The sequence below is a fragment of the Lissotriton helveticus genome, chromosome 10, assembly GCF_964261635.1.
Source record: "Lissotriton helveticus chromosome 10, aLisHel1.1, whole genome shotgun sequence".
NCBI lineage: Eukaryota > Metazoa > Chordata > Amphibia > Caudata > Salamandridae > Lissotriton > Lissotriton helveticus.
Window position 1 is genome coordinate 1,128,558,435 of NC_136071.1, and position 19,545 is coordinate 1,128,577,979.

At 47.6% G+C, this 19,545-nt stretch overlaps 1 protein-coding gene across 4 annotated transcripts in view; it reads right to left on the bottom strand.

The window, feature by feature from the left end:
* Positions 1–19,545, bottom strand: part of CNOT10 (CCR4-NOT transcription complex subunit 10) — a 517,759-nt gene that overhangs the window by 89,181 nt on the left and 409,033 nt on the right. For 2 of the 4 annotated variants that reach the window (XM_078663928.1, XM_078663926.1), the window contains one exon: positions 4,002–4,082. In XM_078663928.1, the coding sequence (XP_078520054.1) occupies positions 4,002–4,082 (81 nt within the window). The remainder of the gene's footprint in view (positions 1–4,001; positions 4,083–19,545) is intronic. The other 2 variants (XM_078663927.1, XM_078663929.1) reach the window with 1 other exon arrangement.

Sequence of the window (19,545 nt, forward strand, 5' to 3'; positions counted from 1 at the left end):
AATATCCAGTCAGTGCTATATATTCAAAAAAGAAGAGACCTTTTTATAAGTACATAAAAAGAACAGGAACAGATATTATATAGAAAATCAGAAGGTGCTATGGCTTCTGGGCAGAGATAAAATACTAAGCGTTTTTATTGCATTTCAGATGCTTGACTTTCTAATATATGGTCTTATGAACACTGTTAGTCTAACAGACTGAGCTTCAGTTGACTCAGAGAACTTTTTTTTTATTTTTTACAATAGTGATTGTCTTTTTAGGGTCCACTGAATGGCCAAAATGTGCAAAACAAAACTGACATGATAAAGCAACCTTACTATGATATTTCTGGCCCTCGTTTCAATTGGTGTCGCTCTGGATGCGATGCTGAACAACTTAGTGGGCTAGAGCACCAGAAGCTTTGTTTCCAGTAACCAAAAAGAAAAGCAAAAACTTTTTTAACCAAAAAGTCCACCACCCAAACAACAAAGGCTCTAACTCAAATCACAACTCCTACAGTCTTGGCGTCTAAATCCGAGGTGACCAGTGGTCCGGTTAGCAGTGTCCACTTAAGACAGTTCATTATTTTTCAAAACCACACAAGTACTTTTAGTCTTTAGCTAAGGAATAGATGTAACAGTCGATCAATACAAACCATAGAGCCAACTAGATGATATCTATCTTAGGAGCTTGTATATCAAACATTTGCCTCTGGGAGCATAGACTAGACGCCTAAGCCAACACAAATGCAAGCTTTTTTTTCAAAAGTTCAAGTCATACTCTATTTAGAGAGAAATTAATTTTGTATCCTAATTTCACAGACTTCTGCTCAAAGTAGCCAGAACTGGTTAAGGTCAAATTCTTGATCTAAAGCCAGAATGAGCTGACATCCACAAAGAAATACTTTGAGGGGTAGAATAAACAGAGAAATAGTTTTAACATTGGATTTCACTAGAGCAGGGGAAAACCTTTTCTGAAAAAGGGAGGCAGATCGATACATTCTTCATTGAACGAGATCCTGAACAACAAGGAATTGTAGCCACCAGTTGTGCATCCATGCACCTGATGTACCACTGAAATCTACACAGACTATAGAGATGTTACCTACTCATGTTTCGCACATTAGAGTGGTAGGCAATGGAGCCCAGTTATAAAGGACTTGAAGGCCCTATCGAGGGAAGAGTAGGTAGGCAATCTCCCTATAGGGACACTGGTAAAAAGGTATGAGCCCTGAACTTATATCACGCTGCCACCACTGTTACCAATCCCTTCACAACCTGGCATGAAAAAGCTGAAATCATTCAGTTTAGCGGGTTGGGCCTACACCCTGCTGACGAACAACACAGTAAAGCATTGAGTACCTCTAGCAAGCTCAGAGTTCATTGGAGGAATGACACAGGGCAGGCCACAAAAAACACACACATACAGAGCAATTCAGCTTTTCCAAGTCATGGATAGGATTTTCGTTCATAGTACTGCAGCTTCTGAACCTATGTATTGTTCTGTGACATCTGCCTTATGCATCGAAGGCGATTCTTTGTGTAACTTCAGGATGAGTCACTTGAGGCTTAAACAACTGGGTGTGAGGATCCAGGATAAGTGGAGTCTCCAAATATAATAGGAAGCAGAGATTTCTCCCTACTTAGGAGAACCGCCCCTCACTTCAGGTATTAACCTAGCACAACATATTGAAACTGTGTCAAGAAGATTACATTTTTTAATTTCTGACTGCAGAGTATGGAGAACCTTGGATGCTCCCTTGTGCACCTGCTTTAGTTCCTATCAGGTCCTACTCCTCAAGGACAGTAGCCTTATTAATTGTATCCATGTCTGTGAAATGGTTAAAATGAGACTCCGTCACTTTGCCGAGTGGCAAATTCAGTAATGACGAAGAGCGACTCAGCAATCATTTCCTGTGTAAGGTTTATCGTCAAGTCTATTGCAGAGTTAAATAATTTCTCCCACCAACAGGCAGTAAATGCCCCTGTCCTGGGGAACCTGTGGAACATGAAAATACCAGAGTCCTCCCTAACAAACAGAAACATTAAAAAAGCAGCATCAGCCAGAACAAATTTCGCTGAGCATTTAGATCTGTTACTTCCTGCAGTTAATCTCTTACTAGTTAATCAAATCTTTCTGTAATGTTTGGATATTTTACCTGCTTGAACGAAAAAGCTGGTATTCTGTTGAAACAGTTTAGCTAAGCACATCACAGTTATTGTTAACTTCTCTTCTGTGCACTGTGCACAAAGGCAACCAACTACATTGACCTGTATACTTGCATGTCCAGCAGTGCTCTAATCATCTAGAACTGGAGAGCTCACATGAAATGCTGAATGTGTCTTTGCGTTTGGGCTGATTGATCAGTGAACAGAGGATGGCTGATCAACTGTTCTTGGTGGAGTGGTTTTACTTTGTACAATTACTCTGGTTCCTTTTAAACTCCTGAACATTTCCAGTCTGCTAAATAACCAAGGTTTAGGCTTTGTTGTTCTACCAAACCTTTACAGTTATGCACGGAGAATACTCCATGAGATGCTCATTGGGGAGAGGAGTTGGCCTAATGGTCTAACTGCTAAGGCGGTAGACCTCGAATCTGGGGAACCGGATTAGAGTCTCGGCAATGATGCTGAATATCCTGCGATTCTGGGCAAATCACTTAATCTCCCTGTGCCTAACAAAGAAAAAAATGAATGTGTCCTCATGTAATGCAACTGGTGCTATGTAAAGCGCTCTGACACCAGATACAGGGTCACGTTTGCGCTATATAAAACTCTGTAAAAAAACCAACAAATTGTTAATATGCTTGATCATCGTTGGGGAAGAGCCTGACTTTTAATATGGGCTCAATGAAGCGCTATGTCTAGTTACAGCTAGGCTTTAGTGGAGCCAAATACAATGCTTTTAAACATTTTTTTTTTAAGGATATTGGGTTTTTATCTTGCACAAAATAAAAAAAAACATCAATTAAAAAGTACCCTAATAATTTCTCAAGAGCTTTCCTACTGAATATGCAACAACTAGAGCATCTAAGTCAGGTCAAAGAGGCACACATCAAATAATATGAATAAGAGACTGCATTTAAGGCAGGTGGTTTCAGTTTTATATGTCCATGTGTGATCATTCCATCCACTCCTGGATTTTGCTTTAAATTCTGGAACCTGTCCTGTGTATCCCATTCTAAAAGAACGGCTACATATTATAGACTGCAATGAAAAAACTTGGTTCGAGGATCAATTTGAGCTTGGACCTGAGAAATAAAAGAGCTCTGTCTACAAATACAGAAGGATGGTTTATTGGCCTTAATGAGGGCTGCATTCTAACAACTCAAAATGGCAAATAGTGTCAACAAGCTTTCCAGTGTAGTAATATTTTTGAAATATATAAGAAAAAAGTGTCACTTCGTATGTGGTACAACGACAGACTCAAGACAGGAGTGGGACCCTCCCCCCCCTCTTCCCTGGCGCTTAACATTAAAGAAAGTGTCATCTGATGTATTGGGATAGGCTGACTTAACAGGCCTTTTAAGGGTTGGAACGTTTTCTGAAAAGATTAAGCCGATGTCTGTTAAAAGAAAGTGCAGATCGAAATATGATTCAGGTCACTGAAAGAATAGAAGCAAGTGGGTGAGATGCAAGAGAAGCAGTTCCGATTTTGGAAAACTGGTATCCTTGCAAAGGTATGCATTTGTGTTTGACACCATGAAATGCACATTCAAGACTCATTTGTATTCCTTCCATTTCTTTGTTCTTTGTGTAACACTGCGTCAACCTCTTCGCCCAGTGCTCTTCCATCATTCTCTGTAACATTTGTAGACTTTGTTCTTCCATTCGTGTATGCCCAAGGCACAATTAGCTTTTGCTGCAATGGACATTGGACTCTGTCCATGTGCTTTCGATTAGTTTAATCTATTACTTTAAATGTCAAAAGACGTTTTGAGATGTGAATGGATTCTCAGACATGATCCATGTGCACCACAAATTGAATTTTATCCCCCTATAGTCTCTCAATCAAAACATACCTCAAGTTTTCCAGTTCTTGTTTTCTTAACGGGGACGAGGGTGGAGCTGTGATGAAGGCCTCCCCTTCATGGCTTTTACTGCTGGAATAAGACAAGATGTCAATCTAGGCCAGTGGCCTTGACGCCTCAAACCAACAAAAGCACAACTGCTGCAGTTATCTATGGCATTATTAGTACAATCTAAAAACAAATACAGAACTGGAAACCATGTTCAGTTTTACAAATTCTTTTACATTTCCTGAACTGAACACAATATTTAAAGAACAAAGTTTACAAAATTATCCTGCAATGCAAGAGATATTTTTGGAAATTCAAGTTTAATAAAATGGGGGGGCGGAAGGGTGGGGGCGCAAAGCGTTGTTAGTGGAAATAGTGGAAACTGAACAGTTACTTATATATTTCATTTTATGATTTTCACGTAGCGCTTACACAACTTTGTATTCAATTAGAGACCTAGGACATGCTAAAAATTATAAAGATTAAATTGTGCCTTTCCATATATCGACGCAAGGGAGATTGGCTAAATGTCTTTTTATTTCAGCGTATATTCTAAATGTTACTGGTCAAATAAACAAGTTACTTACCTTTAGAGACACTAGCTGCAGATTCCTTACCGTAGAATTATCCCCAAGCTTCAGACTGGATCCAGAAATCTCCGAGCTGTACCAATGCACACTGCATTTTTGGCTCCACAATGGTTACGTACGCGCTACCTATATTGGCTCCACCTCGGGGGGCTTATTTTAGTTTATTTTTGCAACCTTCCCCGTCAGGAGCACAGAGCCACAAACAAGAATAACCATTGGGCGAGCTTCTAGTGCCCTTTGTAAGGGGAAAGCCTCATCCTTTAATCAGGTCGCAGAGTGGGGAGGATCGGTATGAAATCTGCGGCTAGATAAGAGTCTCTACCTGATAAGGAGTTACCAAAGTTAGGTAATTTGTTCATCTGATAGAGACTTCAGTGATAGATTCCTTACCTTAGAACAGATACCCAAGCAACGCCTCCCTGGAGGGTCGGTCTGAGAACCAGACTTAGCCCAGAAACTCATGCAGGATCTAACGGACAAAATGCCCACCCCCATGGTCCTGACTGTTCAGGCAGCATTGCTTCATGAACGTGTGCAATGAAGCCCATGTTGCAGCCTGACAGATGTCCAGGACTGGAATCCGCAAGCTAATGCAGTGGTCGCAACGCTGTCTCTGTTAGAATGAGTGCGCAAGCCTTCAGGTGGTTGCTTTATGGCCAATGGGAAATGGTTCATTTCTGCACAGCCTTGCATTTCTTGGCCCCAACGTACCCTATGAAGACTTGTCATCCACACGGAATTCTTTTGTGTAGTCAAAATAGAATGACAATACTCGTTTTGGATCCAGACCGAGTCTCTCTTCTTCCTTAGAAGGATGAGGCGGGGCAAAATAGGTAGGCAGGGTGATCGTCTGGCCTTTGTGGTAATGGGTGACTACTTTCTGGAGGAAGGAGGCACTTGTCTGTAGAACCAGTTTCTCAGGATAAGAAGTAGCATAAGGTGAGGGCACGAGAGAGCCTGCAACTCGCTGACCCTTCTGGTCGATGTAATGACCACCAGAAAGGCAGTCTTGCTGGTTAACAGCTGAAGAGGGCAGTTGTGCAAATGCTCAAAAGGCGTGCACATAAGGAAAGCGAGGATCAGGTTCAAGTCCCACTGGGGAAAGATGAACAGCCTGGGGGGAAAACTTGTTGCAAACCTTTGAGAAATCTCGTCACAACGGGTGAATTAAATAAGGAACGTAGGCACGGCAACTGCAAAAACGCTGAAATGCCACAAAGGTAGGCCTTAAATATGCCCAGAGTAGAGCCTTGTTGGGCCAAAGAAAAAACAAATAGTTCTAGAGACAGAGGTGGAGATACGGGATCAATGCTTTTTGATACACACAAAGCAACAAATCTGTCCCAGCGACAGGCGTATACCGATTTGGTGGAGGGATGCCTGGCTGCCAAAATAACATGACAGACTTCAGGAGGCAGGTCGAAGGCTGTCATCTGTCCCCACTCACTCTCCATGGATGAAGGAGGAGATTGTGCAGGTTCAGGTGCAGAACCCTTGCCTGTTGCCGCGATATAAGATCCTCATTAAGAGGCAGCTTGACTGGAGGACCGATGCTCAAACAACAGCGCAGGATACCAGTCTATCCATACACAATCTGGAGCAACAAGAATGACTTGGGCCCTGGTGGTCCTTTTTAGAACTCTGGGCAGGAGTGGTATAGGCAGAAAGGCGTACAGGAGGCCGGAGCTCCAGTCGAGAGAAATAGCGTCTTCGAGCGAGAAAGGACTTGGAAACTCCAGTGTGCAGAACTGCTGACATCGTGCATTCTCTGCGGTGGCGAATAGATCCAACCAAGGCTCTCCCCTGCTCTTTGGGGGGACCTTGCACCACCTCCAGATGGGGAGGCCATTCCTGATCCGTTTGACATTGACAGCTGACTTTGTCCACCCTGGCATTCAGACAACCTGCCAGCCATTGAACTACCAGGGAAATACCCTGGTGCTTTAGCCATGTCCAGAGAAGCATGGCCTCTTGACAAAGGGTTCAACGCGTTTTAGCGAAGTGAAGGAGTCAGAAAACGCGCCTTTGCGGTCCGGCTTGATGGTGGAACTTATCAAGGCTTCTAAGCAATACAGATTTCAAACACAGGGAGTTCCCTTTGGATTATTTGTCTTTTGGGAGAGTGGACAACCGAAGGGCCACCACTTATATATTTTATCAGGACTGATTCCGAACATACGGAGTTACCTTTGGATCATCATAGTTTTAGGTTACTCATAGCTCTTAAAAGGAACCAGACTATTTATGAAAGGAGAACATACACAGTAAACAGACCAAAATTTTGATTATATGAGCACATCTACTTTTAAAAGTTTGTGGATACGCATACATCTAATGATAGGAGCTTCACTGCGACCGAGAACATACCGCGTATATGGTCAACTTTTCGTGCTAACCGCCTTGAAAAAGTCTACGGGCAGACAAAACACGTGTTGGCGCAGGCACAGTACCAGATTTCATGCCGGATTTTAGAATATAAGGATAAAAAAACATCTAATTTAAGATTTTTTTTTGAAAACAGATGTTATTGGCAGATTGCACATAAGTTGCAGGGCTCTGTACCCCATGGACAACTGCAGTATCTAATTGTACATAAACAGGGAAGCAATTGACCTTTTCTAAGGAATAACCACGACACCTGACATAGTGTATCAATAAGAATTTGAAGGAACCCCCCCAAATCCCCCCCACACCTCCCCCTGAGTTGCAAAAAGTCCACTGAGTCATGTCCATACACAGTTAAAACAAGTGAACGGATCAAAAGCAGTATAAATACACACCCACCCCAGGTCCCCCCCCAGTCACCCTGCACCCTAACCATCCCACTGACCCAGCCATCACTCTACAGGGAGATCGTCCACAACAGCAGGAGGCTCCAGCCACAGACCCGATAGTCCGCCCACCGCTTTCATATTTTATAGTGCTTGAGAGGACACCCCTGGCAACAAAGATTGGCTGCTATAGCCCTATGCAAAATTCCAGGCCGTTTTTCCAAGCAGTTACTGAAGGGGCCCGCGGATCTTTCCATACCCTGGCTATATCACATTTCGCCAATGTGAGGCCCAATTGAAGGAAATGCCTTTTATATATATTTCCCCCAATACCCTCCATAACATGTAGGAGGGCGAGCTGTGGTGTGCGCGGAAGTGACCACCCCAATACCTCCGACAGACAGGAAAATACCCCCTCCAGAAACGATCAAGGGAAGAGCAGTGCCAGACAGTGTGCAAGAATGTGCCGTCCTCCCAGCCACACCGAAGACATTCCGGGGAGGCAATCAATCCCGCCCGCCACAGGTGAACCCGGGTGAAGTAGGCCTGATGTAGCTATTTAAGTTGAATGAGGTGAAGCCACATTGCTATGGCAGCTCCTCAGGGGAGGCTAGGGCCTCCCTCCAGTCTTCCTACTCCAGTGTACCCACATCCGCTTCCCGAAGTTTCTGAAGTGTTGGAGAACAGTGGGTGACCAGGGACTGCTAAATTCAGGAGATCTTCTTTGTCTCCAGATCCCCCATGAAGACCTTCGCCTCCAACGGGCTAAACTTTGGCAGAGAGTCCAGGCCCTCCAGACTGGGGGAAAGTGCGTGACGGAGTTGGAGGTATTGAAAGAATTGGGACCAGGGCATACAGAATTCTCCTTGCAAATCTCGGAAGGACATGAGTGACAAATCCCTCACGACATCCCCCATGGTCGATATACCTATAGCACCCCAACCCCAAAACCCTTTCAGAGCCGCCAGGTCAGGCAAACGCCCATTATGCCATAGGGGCGTTTCTCGAGTCAGGGTATTCCACCACCCAATTCGTCTCAGCGAATGCCGCCAGATTTGAAATACCACCTGCATGACTGGTGGCAGCGCACCCCGCAGCTGCGCTGAATAAAGTGTGTAGTGTATGGCGCCCCATAAGGAGTCGTTCCAATGCATAGACGCCTCCCCCTATACCCGTTTCACCACTCATTGAGTACCCATAAATGCGAGGCCTGGTAGTAAGAGAGGATATTCGAGGTCGCCAACCCTCCGCAGTATGTGGATAGAAAGCATGTGCGCAGCGCAACGCGCACCGTACCCCCCTCCCACAGGAACTGCCCCAGAACAGAATTCACCAGCCAGAACCACCGAGGTGCGATCGGGTGGTTCTGTAGCAGGTAGAGCAAAGGGGGAAGCACAACCATTTTAAAAATCGCAGATCTGCCATATATTGTCTGGGGCATTCGTGACCAGGTCTTTATGTCTGCTAGAACGAGCTCCCAAACCGGTGCCAGGTTTCGCTCCCAGGATATGGCCGGCACATCCAATAGGAATACCCCCAGGTACTTGAGAAACCCAACCGCCACCTGGATCGCGGCCGCCCATGTACCCACTCTCCCCTGGTCCCCCGGAGCCCAGTGTGGATTTACGGGGATTCATGTATAATCCTGACGATTCCGCGAATATTTGCATGATCTCAAAGAGCCACGGCCCTGATTTATCCAATGCCGTAAGGAAGAAGAGGACATCATCTGCGTACAATGCGATCCTGTCCGACAGACCCGGCGCCCTCTCAAAGCCCCAAATCTGAGCGTCAATGCGCACCCAGGCCGCTAGCGGCTCCATGGCCAGGGCAAATAGGTAAGGTGACAGGGGGCATCCCTGCCTGGTGCCTCGTCTAATGGGGAAGCTGGAGGAAACCACTCCTGCCACCCGTACCAACGCCGTCAGATCAGTATAGAGCAACATCAGGTACAATAAAAACCGCAGGCCAAAATTGAGTCTATGCAAGAGGGCGAACAAGTAGACCCAGCTCAGGGAATCAAAGGCCCTGTCCATGTCCGCCAGTAGGAGTGCAGCCGGCTCCCCGGTCCGTCGTATAGCCGCCATCGCTACATGTGCCCGCCTTATGTTATGTCTTGTCGCCCTCTGGAGCATAAACCCGGCCTGGTCCGGGTGCACCAGTCCCGAGATGTGGGGTAGGAGACGGTTGGCCAATGCTTTGGCCAAAACCTTGGCCTCCACATTTAGGAGAGAGACGGGGCGGTAGAAAGCTTGCTGTTCTGGGGGCCGGTCGGGCTTATGTAACACCACCACCTCTGCATGTCTCCAGTCAGGGGGAGCCTGCCCGCCTCCCTGGCCTCCTCCAGCGCCGTCCGATAATAAGGGGCTAACTGTAGGTTGTACCTGCGAAAAAACTCACTAGCTAACCCATTGGGTCCGGGCGCCTTCCCGGAGTTGAGCTCTCCCAGAGCCTTGCCCAACTCCTCATCCGTCAGGTGGAGCTCCAGCTGTTGACGCGTCTCAATCGACACCACTTTGGGCGGGACATCCGCTATGAATTTGTCGACCGTGGCCTCTGGTAAGCACTCCAGAGGGGCATAGAGGTCTGCATAATATGTGGCGAAGCTCTCAGCTATGGCTGCAGGGTCCGTCATCAGTGCCCCCGTCATCCAGTACCCCCGGAAGAGACTGGGGGTGAAAAGTGCCCTGGCAGAGCCGGTGGAGCAGCTTTCCAGACTTGTCACCCCATTGACATATCCTGCTGTGCATTGCCAACCAAATTTGCCGGGCCTCATCCATCAGGAGAGAGGCGTAGGACTGCTGCGCCAGGAGCAATTGCCACACCCCCTGGTTATCGCCTGCCTCCCGGCTCCGACGCTCGAGCGCTTCTACTCTAGCTTCCGCCTGAATCAATTCTTCTCTGCGCCTTCTGAGGGCTCCCACACACCAAGCTATATCCACCCCACGTAGTGTAGGCTTCAGCGCCTCCCACAGGGTCACTGCACAGGCGACAGACCCCTCGTTGATGGTCAGGTAATGAGGGATTGCTTCCCTCATATGTTTCCCGCATTCCTCATCCTGCAAATTCCATACCGAGAGGCGCCAGCGGAAGAGCTGCCGCTCCCTGCCCAGCTGCATCTCAACGGACACCGGGGAGTGATCTGAGAGCCCCAGAGGGAGAATCTCAGCCGAAACCACACTGGCCGCTGTTACCCGGGGAACAAATATGTAGTCGATCATAGAGAATGACTGTGTCCTGCTGACCGGTAAGTAAATTCCCACCTGTCTCCGTGCATGCGCCGCCATGTGTCCACCCAGTCGAGGCTTGTCACCAGAGAGTACAATTTAGTGGGCTGACCACCACCCGACCCCCACCAACCCTGCTCCTGTCTTTTCCCGCATCCAACACCTCGTTCCAGTCCCCACCCGCTACCAAGGCAACATCCGGCATATCGGCCCATAGGGAAAGCAACCGCTCCACCAGAGACCACTGTAGTGTTGGGGGGGGGGGGGGGCTGGGTGGGGCATATACACAACCCAGCACTGTGGGATCCTCCCCCACCATTCCCCGGATAGCAGGTAGCGCCCCTGCGCATTCACCTACTGCTGCGTATGTATGTATGGAACCCTGCGGTGCATGAGGATCGCAACCCCCCTGGAGCCCTGGTGAACCCGGCATGGAACATCTGCTGAAACCCATACCGCTGTAGACAACGGACCTTGGAGCCATTCAGATGGGTCTCTTGCAATAAAAGGATATCGGCTCCGGCCCTCTTTGCCTGACGGAGTATAGCCCCTGCTTAATTTTGTCCAGGGCCCGCTCACATTCCAGCTGATAACGCGAAGAGTACCCGGGGACACCTGACCCCTACAGACCGTCCAGCCATAGGACAACAGGCAATACCATAGCACGGATGAGGGGCCCTAGCGGTGTGTGTGCATAGCCTAGCGGACCCAGGGTGAAGGTGCAACTCATACCCCAGAACAAACCCCCCAAACAACAAACCCCCCCACCCCATACCTCAAAAACACTGAAGTATCTGTTGCTGCAGGGTTGGCAATCAGCTCCCAACTTACAGACCATAAGGAATATGCTACTTCCCAGTATGCATCTGTTCTTGGCATGTAGGGCTGCTGACATTCATATCTGTGCATAGATCGCCGCCTAGTGTTGGGTCCGGATGATTGCACTTTGTTGTCCTGGAAGAGTCTTCGAAGTATCACGAGATAGGTGACTCCTCCCCTGGTCTACAGTGCGCATGGGCATCCTCTCCATGCTCAGATTGTTTTTCGCCATTGTGGCAGAGATGGATAGGAAAGTAAGAGATATCCATGCTAGAGATAATGCTAGAGATAATGCTGCAGCTGCGACAGGCGCCGGGGAGGAGGGAGGGCGATATGAATGTCAGCAGCCCTACATGCCAAGAACAGATGCATACTGGTAAGTAGCATGTTACGTTCGAGGCATGTGGGCTGCTGAAATCATATCTGTGCATAGACTGAATAGCAGTATCTCCTCTAGCGGTGGCCACCCGTGCCAGCTGCAGCAGTTTGGAAAAGAGTTTTGAGGACAGCCTAGCCTACAGCAGCTTGCTGCTTTGCTTGCACGTCTACACAGTAGTGTTTAGTGAAAGTGTGTATGGTGGACCATGTGGCTGCCTTACAGATGTCTTCGAGAGGAATATCCCCTAGGAAAGCCATGGATGCCCCCATTTTCCGTGTAGAGTGTGCTCTAGGGGGGACCGTTAAAGTGCGTTTAGCTTTGAGATAGCATATTTGAATACATTTAACTATCCATCTGGCTATTCCTGACTTTGAAATAGGATTTCCTTTGTGTTGTGGTGCAAAAGCTATAAACAGTTGTTTTGTTTTCCTAAAGGATTTAGTTCTGTCCACATAGTAAAGTAGAGCCCTTTTTACGTCTAGTGTGTGCAGGGCTCTCTCAGCTACTGACTGTGGATTCTGAAAGAATACTAGCAGTTCAATTGCTTGATTGATATGGAAATTGGATATGACTTTAGGCATGAATTTAGGGTTCGTTCTAAGAACTACCCTGTTAGCATGTACCTGCATGAAGGGTTCTTGAATTGTTAGTGCTTGCAATTCGTTCACTCTCCTGAGTGAGGTAATGGCAACTAAGAATGCAACCTTCCACGTTAGGAATTGCAATTTGCATGAGTGTAGAGATTCGAAAGGAGGTCCCATGAGTCCCGTGGAGAAGTGTGGCTCAGGGTGTTAGAGGCAGCAGACCCGGAAGCTGAGATCGGTCCTGGACAAGGGTTCAATTCCCCGCCTCGGCGGGGTCTTGGGCTAAAAATTCCACGGACTCGATAATTCTCACCCCGGTGCCTCCTCGACTCACGGGTTCACACTCTGCGACTCTGGGCAATAGCTTGCTTAATCTCCACAACGGCCCCTCGCGGCGGGATGCCTGACTTTCACCTTGTGGATACCCTGCTATCTCACAGGGGAATACCAGGAAGGGTTCCCTAAGCAAGCGCCGGGAAACCCACTGCGGGTAGCTGTGCGCTATATAAGCTCAACTACATTTACATTTACAGTCTGGTAAGCACTATATTTAGATTCCAGACTGGGGAAGGAGGGGGTCTTGGAGGGATCACCCGTTTCAAGCCCTCCGTAAATGCTTTAATTGCTGGTACCCTGAACAGTGAAAGGTGTTGCCTGTTTTGAAGGTATGCTGCTATAGCACCTAGGTGTAGTCGTATGGAAGAGTATGCTAAGTTACATCTTTGTAAATGCAGCAGGTAGCATATAATGTTTTGTATGGAAGCGTCTAATGGGTTGATTTGGTTATTGTTGCAGTAAATATCAAATCTCTTCCATTTTGCTGCATAGCACGCTCGTGTGGTTGGTTTTCTTGCCTCCCTAATGATGTTCATGCAGTCTGGGGCAAGTTAAGGTATCCGAACTCTAAGACCTCAGGAGCCAGATCGCTAGGTTCATCTGATTGGGATCTGGATGTCTTATTTCTCCATGGTTCTGAGTTAGAAGATGTGGGGCAAGGCTCAGTCTTTGATGAGGAACTACCGAAAGTTCTAGGAATGTTGTGTACCACGGTTGTCTCGCCCATGTGGGAGCAACTAGGATTAGCGTGAGTGAGTGTTGCCGCAGTTTGCGTGCCACCAGCGGGATCAGCGGTGCTGGGGGAAAAGCGTACGCAAATCTGCCTGACCAGTTCATCCATATCGCATTGCCCAGTGACAACGGATGTGGGAATCTGGCGGCAAAGTACTGGCATTTGGAGTTTTCTTTTGTGGCAAACAGGTCTACCTCTTGGTGACCCCATTCCTCGAAGAATGGCTGGAGAACTTGGGGGTGAATCTCCCATTCGTGTATTTGTTGGCTGTGCCTGCTGAGCAGGTGTGCAATTTGATTGTCCTTCCCCGGGAGGTGTTCTGCTAGGAGAAAGATGTTCTTTTGAATTGCCCACTTCCATATGCTCTGTGCCAGATGGGAAAGCTGTGGACAGTGAGTTCCTCCCTGTTCTGGATATAGTACATTGCAGTCATGTTGTCCGTCCGGATCAACACCGTCTTGTTGTACACGTATTTTTTAAAGGCTATTAGGGCTAGGAAGATCGCTAGCAACTCTAGTTGGTTGATATGCAGCATTTTCTGTTTGTTTGTCCAGAGCCCTTGTACTGTGTACTGAAGGAGATGGGCTCCCCAGCCTGTCAGTGATGCGTCCGCTGTTAGTACTAGTTGTGGAACCGGCTCTTGGAACAGTCGCCCCTTTGAAAGGCTTTGTGGGTTCCATCATTGCAGAGATTAGTGAGCGCGACTGCCCACCAACATTAGGCCTTTTAGTTGTCCACGAGCCTGGTTCCATTGCCGTGCTAGGCATTCCTGTAAAGGGCGCATTTGAAGTCTGGCATGGGGGACAATGAATATGCAGGAGGCCATCATGCCTATGAGCTGCATGAAAACCTGGGCTGGCAGGGAGTGTTGTGGCAGGAATTTGCGGATGAGTATCTGCATGCTGGCTATCCTTGCTGTGTTTGGGTACGCCTTTGCCTCTGAGGTGTTTATAGTGGCTCCCAGGTATTGCTGTATGTGGGAAGGTTGCAGATGCGATTTTGTGTAGTTGATTGAAAAGCCTAAGCTGTGTAGCAACTGGATTGTTTGGGACGTGTGTGCTGCACACTCTTGGTACGATTTTGCTTGTATTAGCCAATCGTCCAGATAAGGGTACACATGGACGTGTTGCCTCCTGAGATGCGCTGCTACTGTCGCTAAGCATTTTGTAAACACTCTTGGAGCCGTGGTAACCCCGAAGGGCAAAACCTTGAATTGGTAGTGTTGTCCTTCTATTGTGAACCTGAGGTATTTTCTGTGGGCTGGATGGATGGGTATGTGGAAGTACGCATCCTTGAGGTCCAGTGTTGCTAGGAAGTCCCCTTGCTGTAGCAACGGGAGCACTTGTTGTAGTGTGATCATGTGGAAGTGCTCCGATAGTATGTATTGATTTAGGGGTCTGAGGTCCAAAATTGGTCTGAGAGAACCGTCCTTCTTTGGAATAAGGAAGTATAGGGAGTATACTCCTTTCCCTTGTTGGTGAAAAGGGACTTGGCTCTATGGCCCCCATTTCCAGCATGCTTTTCACCTCTTGTTGTAGTAGGGTGATGTGTTCTATGGACATAGGACGATGTCTCGGTGGTATGTTTGGTGGCGTAGAAGTCAGTTCTAGGCAATAACCAGATTGGATAATTTCTCTCACCCACCTGTCCGTGGTAATTGCGTGCCAGACAGGTAGGAACTGTTGTAGTCTGCCTCCGACTGGTGTTAAGTGGTCTGGAGGCAGCGTAATGAAGTCACTGTTTTGTGGTGGCGGAGGCCCTGGTGTTATTGCCTTCACGCCCCCTTTCCTTATTACTGTTACCTATGTAACCACCTCTGGTGGTGTTCTTTGCGAAGGAACCTGGTGTGTTACCTTTGTAGGAGGCAGTTGTTTGTGAAGCATTTCCTCATGTATTTGCTCTGTATGAGGAGCGTCGAAAGGAGCCCCTATGTTGCAGAAATTGCAGAGCACCCATGGATTTTGCGGTTTCTGTGTCCTTTTTCATTTTGTCCAAGATGGTGTCTACCGCAGGACCAAATAAAAAATCTGGATTGACGGGTTGGTTTAGAATGGTGGACTGAACCTCATTCTAAAAACCTGAAACCCGCAGCCATGCGTGTCTGCGGAGGACACTATATCAATGGACCTAGCTGCGGTGTTTGCAGCGTCTAGCGCACATTTAATGGAGGCATCTGATATGAACTTTCCCTCCTGAATGAGATAATTTGCTTGTGCTTGAAAAGGCTCGGGCAAATGTTGCATAAGGCTTTCGAGCTGATCATAGTGTGCTCTATCGTAACGAGCCAGTAGGGCTTGTGTGTTTGCAATTCTCCAAGAATTGGATGCTTGTGCCGCTACCCTCTTGCCTGATGCCTCTAGAATCTTTGACTCCTTATCAGGGGGAGGTGCTTCCCCTGTGGTCTGGGAGTTGGCTCTCTTACGTGCGTTAGCAACCACCAGTGAGTCTAGCGGCAACTGGCCCTTGATGTAAGTAGGGTCTGTAGGAGCCGCTCTGTACTTTTTTTCTATTCTGGGATTGATTACCCGAGCCCTGGCTGTGTCTTTGAATATGTCAGGTGCATGTTTTAGAACTCCCTTCAACATGGGAAGTGTTTGGACACTTTTCTCTGCAGTAGTGAAAGTGTCAAAGAGGAAGTCCTCTTCCACTGGGTCACTGTGCATGTCCACGTTGTGGAATTGTGCTGCCCTGTTTATGAATTGTTTAAAGACTACTGTGTCATCAGTGGGTGATGGCTTAGTAGGATAAGTGGGCACATCAGGGATGGGATGGGTGTCATAAGGGTCTGTTGGCTCATCCCAAGGTTCCTCTTGGTCAGGATCTTGAGGAAAGTCATATGAGGGCTGTGGTTCATACTCTGTGTCCCCCTCATCGTCCCCGTGGTGAGAAGGTGAGGTAGGTGCAAGGGGTGTTGAAGGCATAATAGATTGAAAAGGGATGAAGGGTCTCGTGGGAGAAGTGCCAAATTCCTTTTTCTTTAGTGGAATAGGTGAATATGGCTCAAATTCCAAAGGTCTCTTTTTCCTATGCAGGATGGTAACTTTACCAGTCTCTGGGTTAATGTAAATTTGAGCTTGGTCGTCGGATGGATCTGGGTGGAATAGTTCTTCCTCTACAGTCCTGGGTTTGGTGTTTTTGGGTCGACAACACCTGGTTTTTCGACGACTTTTGGTGTTTTGCTGGGCTTTTTTGGCTCGGACCCTGATTTCGGGTCGACGAGTGGTTTCGGGTTGACCGGAACGTTCGGGTTAACAGGTTTCTTGTGCTCCGTAGGCTTCTTTGGGTGAGTGCCTTTCTCCGGATCGATGTTCTTTTTTTGGATCGACCGGTGACTTTGGAGCTGTTATCTTTGGGTCGACGGGGTTTTTCCGGCTTCGATGGTTTCGGTACGGCACCGGATGCCGGGTCGACGGTTTTCGGAACCGCAGGCTTGGTCGGGTCGGCGACCTTGTTTGGTTCGGCGCCCTTCGGCTGCATGCCCTTTTTCGGGTCGACCGATTTCTTGGGGTCGACGGCTTTCGGCTGAACGGCCTTTGTGGGGTCGACAGTCTCCTTTGGCTCGACGCTCTTTGGCTGTGTGGCCTTCTTTGGATCGACGCCCTTCGGGTCGTTGACCTTTTTTTAGCTCTGGAACCTTCTTCGGGGCGATGGTACTAGGCCCTGGGGTTTCTGAAGGTTTCGTTTTCGGGCCGAGCCTGAAGGCGGGGCTGTCGAAAGTTTTTTATGATCTTGGCTAAGGCCTGTTGGCGATGCCTCGACCGGAGCCTTTGGTGACGGGTCAATTGGTGTCGGGGGCAGTGTACTCACGATTTGGCCCGACGGGATCTCGTCGTCGGAGTCTGAGTAGTCCTCGACTGTGACGATCTCTAGGTCCGAGTCTTGAGCGTCCGGTAGGTCCTGGTCATCATCAAAGATGTTGTCCGGTTCCGGTGCCTGTCGCTGCATTTCTTGCCTAGCGGCCCATCGGATCCGCATGGTTTTCTTCGACCGGAACTGGGCACAGGCCGGGCAGGTTTCTTCCCTATGGTCTGGGGAAAGGCACTTGTTGCATACTGAGTGTCTATCAGTATGGGGGAACTTGGAGTGGCATTGTGGGCACCTTTTAAAAGGGCTTCTTTCCATCGACGGTCGGCACACGTGGCATCGAAAAGGCCCAGCGGTAACTATAACTGGCCACCTTGCAAGTTATATATATATATTTTTAAAAACATTTTAATTTGATTTTGTAACCTATATAGTAGTGTCAATAGGACAATTCAATTCATAGCATTACAGTGGATGTTATCGCACAGACTAATTACCCCATATTACATCACTCATGACATCTTCTATAAGCCCATAATATAATCATATGACAGTAGTTCTTATATTTGGCAAGGATGTCTCCATCTGGTCACCCTGCACTTGTACTTTGTCCCACACCTGGGGCCGTATTACAAAAGGTGCCCTGGGCCATTTTGGTATTATAGAAGGAGGCGCTGACTCTTGTGGGTCCCCTTCGCTAATACCGATAGCGCTGACGCACTTCTCATTTGCACTCTCATTTGCATAGGGGCGTGCCCTATGCAAATCCCTAACTGCACCCGCCTGCAGGGGGATCTCAAAACCCTTTTGAAAGTGCAGGTGGGTGCCGCCTGCATTGAGAAAACACGGAGCGGCTGCTCCGTGTTTTCACATGAATGCGCTGCCCCCAGGGCAGCACAAGTTCGCGGCTGTCCTCGGGGCAGCCATTCACCATAATTGGGCGCATTGGGATTGTTTGTGCCCAGAGCACCTTTTCAAAGGTGCGTCCGGCGTAAACAATGCCAGTATGTAATACGGCCCCTGTTCAGTCTGCAAAAAACATAGGAGTCTTCGTTTCCACTCAAAATAAGAAGCAACCGTCACCTGTTTAAAAATCCTAAGAATGCTGCGGAAAGTCCTCCCCTTGCTTTCTTTGCAATCCTACAAAAGTACTCCAGACACTTACTTCCTCCAGGGTGAACTATGGAAACTCCGTTCCCCATTACCTATTTCAATTTCTTCAAATTGTGCAAAACTCAGCTGCAAGCTTATTTTTTAAGCTTCCACCAGCACATGGTTCTATTTCCTCTCATCTTGCCAAACTAATGCTTGTTGTCCATATACTAACGGATCATTTTCAAAGTTCTAAATTTCACTGACCAGTCATCAATGCCAGGCGTACTTAGTTCAGGAAAAAAATTCTCTCAATATCGTTCACCTGGTTAACTTCACCAAGCATTCAGCATTAAACAAATTCCCCATGAATTAAACGCTGCAGGCAAAACAGGCAGTTTCTTATTCTACTTGGCTGCTTAATTTTGGAATGCATCCCATTGATATCTATTCTACTCTAAAGCTCTTCCGTAAAACGCTAACAACGTGGCTATTTGTGGATCTAATCTTCCTCTATGGAGGCTGTGTCTTGTAGAACCGAGTGCGCCTCAGCTATCAATTGCGCTCCACGAAACTATATGACCACCATGAGGAACTTCAACTATCAGATGGCCATTAGATGCAGAACACCCTTCTGTGCCACACGGTTCATATTCTGCAACAGAATTATCACAACTGTAAATATCAGTCAACACTTCGTCTTTATGCGCTGTTACAATGCATATTTGTCACAAGTGAACTGGATGACCGGTGTGTACAGTGCACAGCAATATGGCTGCACACCTGTTGTACAAGCGGCACGTACAATACCACTGCATAAAAGGACTGCTTGACAATGCACTGCATCTTTGTACATGCTTACACAGTATGGTGCACGGATAGCAGCACAAATACTCAGTCTCAGCCCAACTAATTGATTTATGGAGTAGGTGGTGCAACTGGATATTTTTACAAGACAAGTTGCCAGGATGAGGCAGGCAATTGAGACAAGAGACAAGGGCAATGGAAAGGTGAGCTAAGTGGTTAGTCATGGTTTATGACTGGGAACCTGATACTGGAAATGGCAGGGCACAGCTGAGGCTGGACTATGGTGACTCAGACTGAAGAATGTACCATGTCCTAGACTTGCTGGGAATCAATACTGAAGAACACACTAAAGATTGTGACAGAACGAACTGGCCTTGCTGGGAATCGAGATTAAAGTACACACCA